At 54.1% G+C, this 16,564-nt stretch overlaps 1 protein-coding gene across 3 annotated transcripts in view; it reads left to right on the plus strand.

Annotated features, from left to right (window-relative positions):
* Positions 1-16,564, plus strand: part of SGSM1 (small G protein signaling modulator 1) — a 71,993-nt gene that overhangs the window by 202 nt on the left and 55,227 nt on the right. For 2 of the 3 annotated variants that reach the window (XM_070475463.1, XM_070475465.1), the window contains exon 2: positions 79-122. In XM_070475463.1, coding sequence (XP_070331564.1) covers positions 79-122 — 44 coding nt within the window. Of the gene's footprint in view, positions 1-78; positions 123-199; positions 271-16,564 lie in introns of those variants that run through there. The other variant, XM_070475464.1, reaches the window with a different exon arrangement.

Here is a 16,564-nt window from a genome sequence, read left to right on the forward strand (position 1 = left end):
GGGGGCGGCGGGGGGGCAGCTCCGCAGCACGGCCCCCAACCCCGGGCTGAGCGGCTGCCCTCCCGTCTCACCCCACAGAGGCGGAGACCCGGCAGAGGCTGCTGCGCACCGTCAAGAAGGAGGTGAGTGCCGGGCGGAGGCGGGCGGCGCGACCCCCGGGGGAGGGGGCCGCCGCAGCCACCCGCAGGGAAGCGTCTCCAAAGGACGTGTGGCCAGCTGGGGTGCGGGGCCCGCCTGGTGGGGGCTAATCTCCCGCGGGGCTAGAAGCAGGTGAGTTTGGGGGTGGGAGTAGGGGGGTAGGGGGGCCCTGGGTGTTTTATGCTGCGCGCAGGGGCAGCTGCCGCGTGAGGGCCCTCCGGGTGGGGGGGCATACCCGGATGTGTCTCGATAGGGCCCCCCTCTTGTGGAGGAGCAGGTGGGTGGGTCTCATCAAGGTGAGGAACGCACCTGGCCGGGGGGTGCTGCTGACTGGGCTTGTTGAGTCGGGGAGGCCTGGATAGGGCTGCAGGCAGAGGACCAGACTTCCTGAAGGGGGGCGAAATTCAGTTTGGGAAAATTAAGCTTCCCACACACACCCCTCCCCTAAATTCAGTCCTTGGAGCCACCCCTAGGAGCCAGGGCACCCCCTCCCTGAGTGTCCCAGGCCAGTGGGTTACTCCACTTGTAGGCATGTGTGCCTGCTCTCCGGGCAGGCAGGGTCCCCTGATCCCCCCACCCACCCGACCCTGGCAGGAGGGTGAGAATTAGTCAGGGTTCAGCTCCCCTCTGACCCTTCACTCTCCCTGGGGTTAGCCCAGTCTAGCCTCAGAGTTAATAGTTCATGACTTTTCACAGAGCAAGAGTCTAGAGTGATGGGTGCCTAGGGAAGCACTTGGATACCTGGACTCTGTGTGTGTGTGTGTACACGCACATGCCTGTGGGGGTGAAGACGTGTAGCTGTGAGTATGTGTATCTGAGCACATCCGCGCGTCTCCCTGGAGATACCTAAGTGTACCTCTGTGTGTCCGTGCATCTGTGCATTTATCTGCTTCTCTGATTGTGATTGTATCTGTGTGATGCAGGAATCTGTGAATGAGTGAGCCTGTGGCTCTGCCTGAGCGAGCAGAGTTCAGGGATGGGATGGCGTGAGTCTGTGTGTGGATGAGTGAGGCTGTGGCCGTCTGTGTGTGTGTGTGCGCGCGCATCCCCCCATGTCACCCCGCACCCCACCACCTGGGACCCCATTGCTGCCAAGCCTGCCTCACCGCTGCGTTCTGAGCACTCAGCTCTCAGCCAGAAGTGGCCGCGGACCTTGGGGGCTGGCTTGGCCCTGTGCCTCCGTGTGTGTGGAGGGTGTCAGCATCTGGGGACAGTGCTGACCCCCCAAAATGCCCTCCCTGCATGGCGGCAGCCAGCCATCCACTGAGGGCGGCCACCGACAGGGACCTGTTGCGGCCCCTCCCCCTCGGGGAGCGTGGGCGTGTGTCTGTGTGTGTGTCTCCGTGTGTGGCACGTCCCACTGTTGCTGAGAGAATCAGCTCCAGGCTGATTGCACATTCTAGCGTCTCTGAATAAGGAGACATACAGGCTACATGGGAACCCTCAGAAAGGCCCAGATCTTTTACACTCACAGAGACCCCTATGGGGGCCTGAAGAGAGATCTATCTAGACCCTCTTGCCATCGAAAGCTACACGTTCAGATGACTGTTTCAGGGGAGAGTGGGTATAGACCGCCCCCTCCAAAAGCCTTCAGAGTAAAAACCTGCAATTTTTGTGTTTGTTGTTTCATTAAACCCAAGTGTTCTATGTGCTCTCCAGGTCTTTTCACCCAGAACGCTGTGTTTTTAAGGAAATGGTCCCACTGAGGGTCAGGGGCTGGGGTGGGGGGCTTGGGGCAGGGCCAGAAGCAGAAGAGCTTGTGAGCATGTTGTGGGGAGTGATTTTGGCTCTGGGCAGGCCTCCAGCTGGGACTCTGAACCCAGCTCAGCCACCAACTCCCTCAATGCCCTTATGAGTTCCTTCCCCTCTCGGGGACTCAGCTTCTCCGTGTCTGGGGGAGGAAGCATTGGTTCAGTGTCCTTGGAGGTCCCATCCATGTCAGTCTGGTTTGGGCTATTGGCCAGGGTGTGGGGGACACTTTCCCCCTGGTGGTTGAGGGCTGCATTTTCTCTCCTGTGAGCCGCTGAGTTTGGCGATTGGGGTGAGCTTTCTGCCTGACTTGAGGCTGAGGCCATCTCCTGGTCTGAGGCACCTCTTGGCATCCTGCTTGATACCTGGGCAGGGGTGGGTGGGGGTGCAGAGGCAGACCTTGCAAGTTTGGTAAAGAACTCAAGTATCCATTGACTCTGAAGTGCAATCAGAGGGCAGGACTTTGCAAGCTGATGGCTGTTTCTAAATTTTGCATTTCTCAGGGCTCATCATTTTGATAATTAGTGCTTCCACTTCCTGGAGGCTACTCTAAGCCATATCCTGTGTGCACAGTATTTTTATGAGCTAGGTGAGGTTGTCCCCATTTTACAGACACAGAAACTGAGGCTCACAGGGTGAGTTCTTCACGAGCACACAGCCCAGAAGGGACAGACCCTCCCAAGCCTGGTCTGGCATCAGAGCCAGGCTCTTACGCCCTGAATAACAAACATGCCCATCCACGTCTACACGGCACACAATCTCAGTGTGTGTGGGTGGTATAATTTCCATTTTACAGATGAGAAAACTGGCCCAGAGAGAGTGAGCAATGTTTCAGGGACACAGAACCAGTAAAGGGAAACAGTTTTCTGTCTCTGAGCCCTCTGTTCAGCATGGGTACCCTCCCACCAAGGATATGGAGACAAATCCAGCCACACACACCCCAAAGCAGACCTCCTCTCTCCTTTTCTTCCTCTGACCACCTCTTCGGGGAGCATCTCCAGTGGGAAGGCAAAGGGGAGGTCTTTGCTTAGAAAACTAGGAGTCAAGTCAAGTCTTCCTTCTCTGCACCCTCTGGGTTCAAAGCCATATACCTTGTCGCAGCCTCGCCCAGAGGTGCCTCCAATCCTTCTTTTTGGAATGGGGCAGCTTAACAGCGAGTTTCTGTAGATAAGCCAGGCCGGTCTGCAAGCTTTTGTCTGAGCCACTGAAGCCACGTAGGCCGGCAGAGGCTGGGAGGCTGGAAGCTCTGTCGAGTGCTGACTCGGCTGGGCTCTGCGGATCCCACGGTGAACTAGATTGGCTGAGTCCTCTTGGGGCTGACAGTCCAGTATGGTGGACAGACCCTGACAGACATCCCGAGGGTAATGTAATTAAAAGGATAATTGCAGGCTGTGCACCAAGATCTGGAGGAGAAGCAAGCATCACTTGGCATTACAAGAGCATGTATCCGGGAGATGTAATTGCATGCAGGTGGCTCAGGAAGGCTTCCTGGAGGAAGTGGTGTTTTAAGAAGCTGTGTGAAGGATAAGTAGGCTTTTTAGGTGAAGGTATGAGGTAGCGAGAGATAGAGGGAAAACAGTTCTTGGCAGAGGGAACTGCACATGCAAAGACTTTGTAGTGGGAGGGAGTACCACGAACTTGGAGGAATGCAGGTGGTGGTGGCGGGGACTCGGAAATGGCTGTAGGGCAGAGGGCTGCACTCAGAGGGGCAGAGCATGCGGTCCTATCCTAAAAGCAAGAGGAAAGGAGTGGGGAGGACATGAGGAATATGGGAAGAAGAGGGTGGAGCTGAAACCGATTGCTAGTCAGTTGTGCAATCTTGGACAAGCATCTGTCTTTACCTTCACACGTCTGGGTTCTAGTTTATTTGTAATGGGGATGACAGTTACTCACCTGTCAGTATAAACCATGTGAAACCACCATGTTAGCCTGAGCTTCTCCAGGACAGGAACCTTTTCTTTTTTCAATTGTCTCCCTCCCCAGGGACAGCTGGGGACAGGATGGCCTCAGCATGATTTCCTCCAGTCAAATCCAGCCGACTCTCTGCTGGCTCCTTCCTGGCTCGCTTAGCCCTCCCCTTCTTGCCCCTCCCCACCTCCACCCCTTTAATTTTGTTTTGGTTCCCAGAGCAGCGGGGACTGGCTTCCCGTTGCCATGACAACTGCCATTAAAGGAGCCAGCCACGTGATGCGGGTTGATAACGGAAGCCAAGTGACTAACTGTGTTGTTTTCCTGCCTCTTGGCTGGGCCTGCTCAGTGGCCTCCTAACTGGAGGGGAGGAGGTGGGGGCTTGTGGCTCGGCGGAGAGACCCCAGGGAAGAGGCTGGGGACGAGAGGAAGCGCGTTTAGCTCTGCTTCCCAGAGCTCTGCTTCCCAGAGCCGGCGCGAGGGCTGTTCGGCGGAGCCGTCATCACAGCGGCTGAGCTGGGCTGGTTTGGGGAGATGAGCCTCCCCACCCCCGAGTGGGCGCTCGGGGCAGGCGGGTGGGACTTGCTGAGAAGGCTGGAGGAGGTCAAGAGGGGAAACAAGGGATGTTAGCCCTAGGGCCGCGTGGCCGTGTCCCTCCAACCCAGGGGCTCTTGATGAAGCAGGCGGGACGACTTCGCCTCCCAGGTGGGATTGCCGGATAACACACAGGTCACACAGTTAAATTCAAATTTAACATAAACAATAATCTTTGGGGATAAATATGTATCACTAAATCTGGCAGCCATACCCCCCACCCACTGGGACATTTGGCAACGTCTGGAGACGTCTTCGGTTGTCAGAGCTGGGGATGCTCTGGCATCTAGTGGGGAGAGACCAGAAATGCTGCTCAGCATCCCGCAAAGCACAGCACAGCCCCCGTCACGAGGAAGCCTCCAGCTCAGAACAGCACGGCTGGGCTGAGTGGTGCCTGGATGCTTGCTCCTTCACCCCTCACGACAGCCCTGACGGGGAGACTCACCACCTCTTCTGCTGGATACAGGAGGAACTGGAGGCATGGGGATGGTCACATAGCCGGCCCATGGAGAAGCCAGGATTCAGATCCTGCTTTGCCAGGATCTGGAGGGCGGCCTCATGGCCCCTCATTCCCAGAGGGCAGAGATTGGGAGCCACAAGCTTCAGCAGAGTCCCCAGAAGCCAGCTGGGGGTTGCAATGTGTGTAGGGGAAGGAGATGAGCCGGGACAGGTCCACGAGGCCCAGCCTGTGCAGCGCTGTGAATGCCCCGCTGCAGCGTCTGCCCCCTCAGAGAGTGGGGAGCTCTGGAAGATTTGTGAGCAGGGCAGGGTCTTGCTTGGAGTTGTACTTCAGGAGGTTTCAACTGGCAGCAAGCGCCGGGACTGACCTTTCTTACCAGTTCCTAGAAGAAAACTTCCTCTCTCCTTTCCACAAACATTTCTTGAGCATCTGCTGGGTGCCAGGCACTGTTGCAGGCAGATTGAGAAATGAACAGAAGCAGCACCCCTGCTCACCTGGTCTTGAGAAGCTGGTGCTCAGTCCTGTCCGACTCTGTTGGACCCCACGGACTGCAGCCCACCAGGCTCCTGTGTGCGTGGGATTCTCCAGGCACGAATACTGCAGTGGGTGGCCATGGCCTCCCCCGGGGGATCTTCCCGACCCAAGGGTCAAACCTGCGTCTGCTGCATTGGCAGATGTGTTCTTTACCACTAGCGCCGCCTGGGAAACTCTGTTGCGAAGCTTAATAAATACATAATAAATAGGTATCAGAAGGGACAGGAGCTGTGAGGAAGATAAAGCAGAAAAGGCGGTGGAGCGTGGTGGGAAGCGTGCTCCAGAGGTGACCCTCAAGGGCGGCCTCTCTGACGGGGTGACGTTGAGCAGAGTCCTGCCGGGCAGACATCTGCGGCAAGGGTGTCCCTGACAGAGGGAATGGCATGCACAAAGGCCTTGAGAGGGGGCCAGCGAATCTGGGGAGGCCAGCGAGGCTGGAGCAGAGTGAAAAAGGATGGAGGGGGAGGAGACGGAATAGGCAGCCGGCTGTGCAGGGCCTGTGGCCCTCGGAAGCTTCGGCTTTTACTCTGAGTGAGATGGAAGCTGGGGTGGGCGGGGAGGGGTTGATCACGAGAGGAGTGTGAATTCACCTACGCGTGGCTGCCAGATGGGCAGTACATGGAGGGACAAATGAGGATTCAGAGTGGTTAGGCAAGAGAGGAAACTCCTGTCTTGATTCTTTCCAAGCTTTCCATTCTTGGGCCGGAAATCACATCCCCACACTCCCCTGCTGGGCCAAGCGCAGGTTCCAAAAACGCTGGACCAGTGGAAGGAATATTAGCAGAATACTGGGTGGGGTATTTTGGGGGCGCTCTGATGCTTTTGCAGGGTTGACTCAAATCAGTTCATGTGTGTCGTGCTTTCAGGCTTAAGATGGCAGAGATGCTCATGAATAATGCAGCCATATCTGCACATGGCCCGGTTTGATGCTTGTTTTCCTGTATCTGGCAATGCGGCTTCCTGGAGCTCTTGATAGTGGTGGGCTTGGATACAACGTGATGGGTGTCAGGAGGGATGCTGGCTTTCCTGCTTAAGTGTAGTCTGCGTGGGTCCCCCTGCAGTAACCTCCTGGGGGGCTCAGGAGAGGGTGCTGGTTGGCATGTGGGAAAGGGCATTTCTGCCTCCCCCCACCACATTGGGCCCACAGTTGTTGGCTGCAGACCCCAGGATGGGAGGTGAGGACACCTGAGTCCTTGTCCCCATGCTGACCCTAACAACTGTGGCCTCCAAGCAGGTCCCTTCTCCCTGCCTTGTTCTCCTGCTTTCTAAGTGGATGCGGTCAGACAGCTCAGGGATTCTAAGAACCTCCAACCATCTGATTTGGCCGCCATCACTTTCCGAGAGCCAAGTCTCCCCCGTGTTTTCTCTACTCTGAATTTGCCAAGTCTGTATTTAAGACTTGTTAAAAAAAACTCAGTAGTTGATAAGACTTTTAGGGAGCCTTCACTCAAGGGAAACAGGGCTCGACTAAAGCCATTCTAAAGGAATAAAGATTTAAAAAAGAAAAAAAAAACAGCATTTACTGGGCTTCTTATGTGAATGACCTCACTTAAGCATCTCAGTGACCCCTGAAGTGGATAAAACGTTGTCCCTAACAGAGAAGGATATTGGGGCACAAGAGGTGACAAGTACCTTGCCCACGGTCTCGGAGATTGTCAGTGGCACAGAGCGGGGGTCTGGCTCCAGAACCCTGCTCTCTATCACTGCAGAGCCCAAACCAGTGACCCACATGTGGTTGTGAGCGACGCCGGGAGTGTGGAGTTGGGGATAAGGCCAAGCTTTGAAAGCAGACAGCCTTGAGTTCAGGTCACAGCCCTGCCCTTGAGGGGCTGCAGGATCCTCTCGGACTTGAGTTCCCGCGTGTGTCCGTCCGCTGGGGCATCATCTGCCGCTCTGTTGTGCTATGACCAGGGGGTTGTTTGTGGAGGGACCAGGCACGGTGCTCGGCTCACCCACTTAAGAGTGAGGTAGAACCCAGGTCAGTGGGAGAAGGACATTTTTCTGCCCTTTCTGGTCACACCAAACTTGCAGGTGCCCTCAGCATGGGATCGTGCCCTCCTTGGGTCAGCCCGGGGCTGAGGGGGTGAGGGGCAGGGCCACAGGAGGGGTGCTGTGGACTGGGGAGGGGCGTGTTTGGGGGTCCAGAGGGACGGAGCCCCCGAGTCGGAGTCTGGGAAGCTGAGTCTTGACGTATGGCATCACCACCCTGGGGTGGGCAGCTAGAGTGTCCCTCTGTGTCTGGCCATTCGTCGGTCCCCAGTGGAGGTAATCCCTCTGCCTCAGGAGGTCAGAAACTGCCATGAGCCTGCTGGTCCTGCCTTTCGTTTAGTGGTGCAAGAAGATAGGAGATGAATAGTTTTTGCTTGGGGGTTTATTTGGTGCTTTTTCTTTGCAAAATCTTCAGGGAACTCGGTTTCTGGGTGTTTATAAAGGACAGTGACAGGACCTTTTGCAGTAGACCCCCACACAAAAATCAGATGACTAAAGCCCCAGGAGTTCAAGAGGCTTCGTGATACTTGGAGTGTTCTGTGAATTCTCCTCTAATTATTATTTAGTGCATTATGTTGAAATAGAAAGTTAGAATTAGAGCAGCTATTTTTCTTTTTAAAAAAAAGAAATAAAGACATCTTTACCACTACCATTTATTGAACACTAAGTGCTTAGCTCTGGCTCATTTAATCCACAAAGAAGTCTTCCTTTAGGGAAGGCACAGATTGCAGCTCCTCTTTACTGATGAAGAAACTGAAGCTCAGAGAGGTTAAGAAACCAGACTAAGGCAAAGCAGCAGAGCAGCATATTTTAGCCAGCCCCACCATTTCAAGTTGAACCATAACTTGCTAACAAAACTAGTTCAGTAAATAAATAAATCTACAAATATAAAACAGAAAGGGGAAGAGAGGCTAAGAAGTGGATATATTGGTGCAAGGGCTTGGGAAGTGTGGAGTGACCCGCTTTAGGTATGGCTGTATCCAGGGGTTCCAATGATGTTATCTCTCCATCTCTCTGCATTGCTTTTTCTCTGTGTAGGCTTTATGCTCTGTCTCTCTCTATGGGGAGGTCGAGTGTTGCCCAGCCGCTCTCAGGGCACAATCTGCCAGCTTCGCATAAACAGAAACCAAGCTTCCCCTTCCCTGTGGTTCTAGCGGAAGTCTCAGGATCAGACACCGGGCAGGTGTCTGCCCGGTCAGAGATTTCTCCTCTGGGGTGTGCAGACCCTGAAACTGTGTGAACACTTTGTATTTGCCGTGCGGAGAGGGTATCCTCCCTTCTCCTCAGGACCCGTAAAGAATCCACAGCCCAGATAACTCCAGTACGGTAGGTGTTCTTCACTGTGGTTTTAAATAAAGCTTTCACCGAGTTTATAAAAGAAAACACCCTGCAAGGTGCTGGGATACAGTTCTTCGCCCTCCACGTGCTCAGAGATGAAATGGTGTCTCCTAATTTCTAACCCAGTGAGTCTTCCAATAATAATAGCAACCTCTAATAATAATCTTTTTTTTCTTTGCTTCAGTCGTGTCCGACTCTGTGTGACCCCATAGATGGCAGCCCACCAGGCTCCACCATCCCTGGGATTCTCCAGGCAGGAACACTGGAATGGGTTGCCATTTCCTTCTCCAATGCGTGAAAGTGAGAAGTGAAAGTGAAGTTGCTCCGTCGTGTCCAACTCTTCGCAACCCCATGGACTGCAGCCTATCAGGCTCCTCCGTCCATGGGATTGTCCAGGCAAGAGTACTGGAGTGGGGTGCCATTGCCTTCTCCATAGTGAGCATTTATTGGGCACCTACTGTGTTCCAGACTGGTACTGTCCAGTGTGAACTACTAGTCGCATGTGCCTATTTAAATTTAAATCGAGTAAAATTAAATTTAAAATACTGTTCCTCAACCTCACTGGGTACCTTTCAGGTACTCAATAGCCCCACATGGCTAGTGATACCGTATTGGACAACACAGGGGTGCGGCATGTGCAGAAAGTTCTGTCATGTTCTAGACACTGTGCTAAGTGCTTTATATCCATTGATGTATTTAATCTTTAAAAAATCCCTAATGAATAGGACCTACCCCAGAGGTAGGGGTATTGTTGTTGAGTCACTAAGTCATGTCTGACTCTTTGCGACCCCATGGACTGCAGCATGCTAGGCTCTTCTGTCCTCCACCGTCTTCGGAGTTTGCGCAAATTTGTGTCCACTGAGTCAGTGATGCTCTCTAACCATCTCATCCCCTGCCACCCCCTTCTCCTATTGCCTTCGGTCTTTCCCAGCATCAAGGTCTTTTCCAGTGAGTGGACTTTTCTCATCAGGTGGCCAAAGTATTGGAGCTTCAGCTTGAGCATCAGTCCTTCCAATGATATATTCAGTGTTGATTTCACTGGTTTCATCTTCTTGCTGTCCAAGGGACTGTCAAGAGTCTTCTTCGACACCACAGTCCAAAAGCATCGATTCTTCGGCACTCAGCCTTCTTTATGGCCCAGGGCTTACATCCCTGTGTGACCCCTGGAAAAGCCATAGCTTTGACTATTTAGGTCCTATTTATCATCCCATTTTACAGATAAGTAACCCAAAGCACAGAGGAAGTGAAGTGACTTGCCCAAGGTCACAGGGGTGGTAAAAAACCAGGGTTCTAACCCAACCCTTAGACCCAGTATCTCACTGCTTTTCCTCCTAAGGTTTGCTGGAGGTAGCTGGTCCATTTTCTGGTCCACACTGTGTGTGAACCATCTGGGAATTCCATTTCTTACTTTCCTGTGGCCCCTACACCCCCAAATTTCAGGCAGCCTTCCAGAGAATCTCGGCAGCATCTGGAGTCTGTGTACCTTCCTCATCCACAAGGCCCGTGGGTCTGCGGAAACAGGGAGGGTTGCCAGGGGAGCCGCCACACGCAGTGGGCAGGGCACTGGGAGAAAGCTGGCAGGCGTCCAGGCTGTGGGCTGAGAATGTGGAACTCGTGGGCCTGGGGACGGGGGGAAGCTGGGACAGCTGTCTTTGAGGCTCCTCCGTCTCCATCATTGGCTGGGTATAGGAGTATTGGCTGAAAGGACCTTTTGCCCAAGATGCCCCCTGGCAAATGCTCTTAGGATCAGGCACTGGGGGAGGCTTCTTGTCAAGGGGAGTTTAGGGCACCCATGCAGGGTGTCCTGTTGGTGGGAACCCCCTTCTTAGCCCCAGAACACCTCTCCTTCCAGGCCTGGCTGGCTGGCCAGTCCTCTGACTCTTCGGAAACAATGCAGGTGCCTATTTATAGCACGTCAGTAAACCATTAACTGGGGCCGGCCTGGCAGCAGACTGGGAGAGGCCTTTGCTTCTCCTGCAAGCCCCACAGCCACCTTTAGGGTCGTTAGGAGTGAGGAACCAGAGGGAGGGTTTTTCTAACCGCCTGAAGACTCGCATGCGACCGTCTCATCATTTATTTGTCTGCTCACTCCCATCACACGGATGGGCCCGCAGAAGGATGCCCCTGGGGCTTTGCCTTCCATACCTGTGGATGTGGCGGGCAGGATGGGAGGATGTGGGCGGGAAGGGTGCGGCAGGTCAGTCCCGGAACTGCAGGTGAGAGAGAGTCCACCAAAGGAAGCCTTGATCCGTTCCCTGTGGTTGCTGAGGTCTCTGCGAGACCCGGAAGGCCCCCCGCGGCCCATGCAGACTGAGGGCGTGGAGGAGTGCCTTAGCCTATCTGCCCAAAAGCTGGAACCCCTGCCAACATCCTCCATGAGTGGCAGAGTGAGGGAAAAACATTAAAAAACAAAGAATAGACTTTATTTTTAAAAGCAGTTTTAGGTTCCCTGTAAAAATTAAGTGGAAAGTACAGAGATTTCCCTTACACTCCCCACCCCCACTTCCCTTCTGAGCTTCCCTGGTGGAGGCTGGTAAAGAATCCGCCTGCCGTGTGGGAGACCTGGGTTTGATCCTTGGGTTGGGAAGATTCCCTGGAGAATGGATAGGCTGCCCAGTCCAGTATTCTGGCCTGGAAAATTCTATGGGCTGTCTAGTCCATGGGGTTACAAAGAGTCAGACAGGACTAAGCGACTTTCACTTTCACTTTCCCAACCCCCACACATGGACAGCCTCCCCTATTATGGACCCTCCACCACCAAAGTGGGACATTTATTAACAATGGATGAGCCAACACGAACGCATCATTGTCACCCAAGTTCATAGTTACGTTAGGCTTCACTCTTGGTGATGTACATTCTGTGGGTCTGGACCAATACGTAAGGACAGGCATCCACCACTAGAGTATCACACGGAATAGTCTCGAGCATGCGTGCTAAGTCTCCAGTCGTGTCCGGCTCTGCGACCCTTTGGACTGCAGCCCGCCAGGCCCTTCTCTGCCTGTAGGATGCGCCAGGCAAGACTTGGAGTGGGTTGCCGTGCCCTCCTCCAGGGGATCTTCCTGACCCGGGGATCGAACCTCGCATCTCTTATGTCTCTTGCACTGGCCTACAGGTTCTTCACCACTGAGCCACCTGGGAAGAATACTCCCAGCACCCTGAAAATTGTCTGTGCCCTGACTGTTCACTCCCTCTCTCCCCCCAAGCCCTGGCAACTACCGATCCTCTTACTGTCTGCATAGTTTTGCCTTTTCCAGAATGTCCTACAGGTGGAGTCATACTGTATGTTGCCTTTTCAGATTGGCTTCTTTCATTTACTAATAAGCATTTCAGCCCGGACGTTTCTCTTTGTGACTGTGATTCACCTTGGGGAGCCGATGAGTGGCAGAGAGAGGGTGCTGGGAGGTAAGCTGGGAGAGGTGAGTGATGAAAGATGACGGCTGGGGCAGAGGTGGAGCCGGCAGGCGCGGCTGGACCGTGGCTGTGACGGTGACACTGGGCTACGCTGGGCTGAGGGAGCAGGTGCATTGGCCACCTGGCTGCTGGGGTCCCCACCGTGACCTGGGACTGCGGAGCAGGAGACCTGGGTTCAGATCCCAGCCTCTTCACTGGCCAGGTGATCTTTGTCCTTCCCAGGTCCACTGCTTCCTTGGGAAAATGAGAATAACAACAATATTACCTGTATCATTGTGAATCTCTGGGCTCACTTTCGTTAAGTGCCTACTGAGCGTGCAGGAAGCATCTGTATGTTGAATGAATGAATGAATCTACTATGTGCCGGGCTCGGTGCAGGGCAGACAGTCGTGGGTTTGAATCCCTGCCCTGCCGTTTGAAAACCCTGTGCTCTTGGGAAGTCATTTAGTCTCACTGAGACTCAGTTTCCTCATCTGTAATGTGGGGAGAGTAACTGTACCCATTTTTCCAAATTACCACAAGGACTGGATGCAGTAAACCCCTAAACACAGTGCCTGGCACACAGTGAGGCCCTTCTAAGTAAATGCGGGTTGTTCTCACATAAAACAGACGCATAAACACCTACTATGTGGCTGCAGTTGTGTTCGGTGCTCCGTGTTGAGTTCTCTAAGTGTTTATGTATACTTTGGATATTAACCCTTTATCAGGCATAACATTTGCATGTATTTTCTCCCATTCTGTTTCAATTGTCTTTTAGTTTTGTCGATGGTTTCCCTTGCTGTGCAAAAAGCTTTTAAGTTTAATTAGGCCCCATTTGTTTATTTCTGCTTTTGTTTCTTTTGCCTTCAGAGGCAGAGCCAAGAGAATGCTGCTATGGAATGTATTATCTTAGCCCGTGAGGCAATACTGATACAAACAGTAATGCAACACTAATATGAATAGTACTCTTTGTACAGATGGGAATGCTGAGGCTCAGAGAAGAGACACGGTTTGCCCGAGATCATGCGTGTGTGAGCTGGGATCTGAGTTCTGGAAGATCGATCGCAGAGTCCAGTGCTCACGGCTGTGCCACGGGTGTTATTCTGTGTGTGCTCAGTCGTGGCCCACTCTTTGCGACCCTTGTAGTCCACCAGGCTCCTCCGTCCATGGAGCTTCCCAGGCAAGAATGCTGGAGTGCATTGCCCTCGCCTCCTCTGGGGGATCTTCCCGACCCAGGAACCAAATCCGCATCTCTTGTGTCTCCTGCATTGGCAGGCGGGTTCCTTGCCTGGGAACAGGTGGGGGTGGGCAGGGCATCACATCAACTCGAGGGCCTCTCAGGAGGGAGTGAGAAGCTCACATGACTTGGTTCCAAGTGTGAGCCTCGGGCTGGTTTTCCAGAGCTGGAGATGGAGCTAGGAGGTAGGGTGTCAGGCGGAGAGGACTGCAGAAGCGAAGGTCAGCTGGCGGGAGTCACGTGGGTCACCCGGAAGGAGTGCACGTGTGACTGGGAAGGGACAGGATTCGGCTGGAAAGGAAGGTGGGGGCCACATGGAAGCGGTCACGATTTGCAGGGCAGTCCCATCTGGGTCCAGCCCCCATGTCTGTGTGCTTTGAAGCTTCCCAAAATATTCCTGTCCCCCCCCCCCGTCCCCCACCCATCAGGCCTGTTCCAGCCCCTCCCACCTCTCACCTCCTGCGTGCCTCGCCCATAACAAATTGAAAAATGCAGAGCCGCGAGCTATTTCCACGTAGTGCTTTTCCCTGCCACACCGTCAGTACATCTGTTCCTCCCTTTGAGCTCCAGGGCGACTCGGTGGGGGCAGTAGCAGGAGGAAGCTTTTCCCCTCTGCTTTCCAGTTGGTGAATCTGAAACCCAGAGAGTTCATTTCTACATGTACTTCAGAACTTAAGGATCACCTCCTCCAGGAAGCCCTCCCTGACCTCCCCACTTCCCCAGTTTCCTTGCTATTTGTTTTCATGGAACCAAGTTTTTTTTGCTGCAGAGAATTGGTCTCACTTCACACCGCTTGGTGTGATTTAGTTAATGTCTTTCCACTTAGCTGGACTGTGACCTCCGTGAGGACAGAGACTGAATCTGCTCGTTGCCTGATGCCAGACGCGTAGGAGGTGCTCTATGAATGTTGAGTAAACGAATGTGTTTTGGTTCATGTGATCCGGGCTGGGAAGGCAGGTGTCAGTGGAATATGGAAGAGGTGCACGTATCCCCGCTTGGGATATGGAGAGTCCAGGAAGGCTGCCAGGAGGAGGAGATACCCGACCTGAAGCCCAACTTGCAGTTAGCAAGCTGGAGCGCACATGGAGGGGCATCCGGCAGAAGGTGCCACGTGGGCAAAGGCGTGGAGGTGAGCCCATCGCGTTGCCTCTGAGGACCCACATCCAGGAGTCAGTTGTTCCAGGCAGGATTGGGAATACTGGCCTCTTACGGTGTCTGCATCTTGCTGTCAGCATCCGGAGTGCCTGCAGAGGGGCCCAGCCCATCCACCACTCACCCCCTCGCCCCAGTCATCGTTGAGGGGGCCTCCGTGTCACCCCCCTCTTCTTCCCACTTTCCCCACATGCTGAGAGTTATTTTTAAAACCACCTCGAAGGCCCTCCAGGCATCCTAATTTAGCGGTCCTCTCCACTGCGTTTCTTGCAGAGTTGTAAGAGTCAGGCTGCCTGGGGGCCTTCATCGCAGAAGCTGATGCTGCCTCAGCATTAGCCACCCGCCTGCACAGCCAGGCACCGGCCCCCTGAGACCCCAGCTGGGGCTGGCACACTCCTCGCTGGCCTCCGAGGAGCAGGTGGCGGCTCCGGGGGTGTTTGTTTAGGCCTCCTGTGGGCCGCAGGCACTGCGCTGGGGTCGGGTGTCCATGTTTGTGGACGGCTCTTGAGCTGAGAGGGCTTTCTACGTTACAAAGAGCTGTAAAAACGAAGGAGACTCATTTAGACCATAGGTGGCTGAAAAGAGGTTTGCCAGATTTAGCAAATGAAAATTCAGAACGCCCTATTCAATCTGGATTTCAGGGAAAGATTAATGTTTTAGTAAAAACACCCACCATGCACTCTTTAGGACATACTTATACTAAATGTATATTTATCTGAAATTTACATTTCACTGGGCATCCTGTGTTTTACATGGCAGCCTTGTCTCCAAGCCTGAAGCATTTGCTGTCTGACTCGTTATAGAAGAAGTTTGTCAACCCCAGCCTTACACAAGAGCAAATACGATCCATCATAAGGGCTTTGGACACTGCCTGGAACCCAGTTCCATATGCCCTGGATGCTGGTATTAGTGTTATTAATACAATCAGAGCGATCACCAAATATATATTGAACTGCTTGTCCAGTCACTGTCCTAGGGGCTCAGGGTTTACTTGGGAGAGGGAACGCTGAGCACGTAAATCCAAAGATGTGTAGTGACGGTCAGGCCGCGGTGAGTTCTAAGGTGCCGCGGACAGCGCTGTGTTTCAGGGCAGTTCTGAGCGCTGTGCCTGTTTTGTCTTTGGAATCTCCCCATAGCCCTGTGAGGTGCTGCAAAACCTCATCCCCATTTCACAGATGAGGAAACTGAGGCCTCGGATTCCCCCAGCTAGCAGCAGAGCTGGAGTTTGACCGCAGCCTGGCGGCTCCAAGCCCAGGTTCTTACGTCACTAAAGGGCCTCCCTGTATACGGTGGCAGCTGTGTGCTGGGGCCCACTGAAGGCCCCCTGCCTGTATTTTCCACAGCCCTTACTGGCAGTCCTGCATACCGGGCTTAGAGGGGGTGAACACAGCACAATGTGGGGAGGCAGGGAGGAAGAGCAAGGTGATCTGGAACCTGGCAGGGCTCCAGATGGGCAGCGTGAGAGTACCTGGGTGTGAGCAGGTGGCAGGTAGGAGGAGAGAGATAGGATGGCCGGAGGGGGCCCAGGAGCCCCCCTTCCAGCTGTGCAGACTGGCCCGGGTTTCCCTGCCTCCCTTCAGAGATGAATCCTCCTTTTATACTGTTTAAATATTTGCAGGTGGAGGGAGGTTGGGGTGAAGGCGGGCGGGGCGTGTTTCTGAATGGTTTCAGGGTGAGGCCGGAGGTGCAGGGGAAGGCGCTCCGAGGCCTGACGTGGAGGGGCGGGACCGGGCCACAGCCAGAGGAAGTCGAGGTTGCTCGCCCGAATAGAGCTGAAGGGCCTCTTAGTACCTGCCCATTCACTGAGTAACTAAGCCTCATGAAAATGCACCCCAGGCCAGGCAGTGAACCTGACCAGCACTGTCATCTCAGGAGTCACTGCTGTTTGTAGAATCCCCACTGTGTTCTAGGCACTGTCTCCACGATCTCATTCACGCCTCACGTCCCTGTGAGGTGGGGGGTGCTAAGACCCCCACACACACCGTTTTCCAGATGGGGAAGCTTGTCCAGTGTCAGGCGGGCAGTGAGTGGCCAAGGACTTGACCCCAGGTCAGTGACTCCACCTCCCAGGCTG

This window comes from Odocoileus virginianus, chromosome 12 (assembly GCF_023699985.2).
Source record: "Odocoileus virginianus isolate 20LAN1187 ecotype Illinois chromosome 12, Ovbor_1.2, whole genome shotgun sequence".
Classification (NCBI taxonomy): Eukaryota; Metazoa; Chordata; class Mammalia; order Artiodactyla; family Cervidae; genus Odocoileus; species Odocoileus virginianus.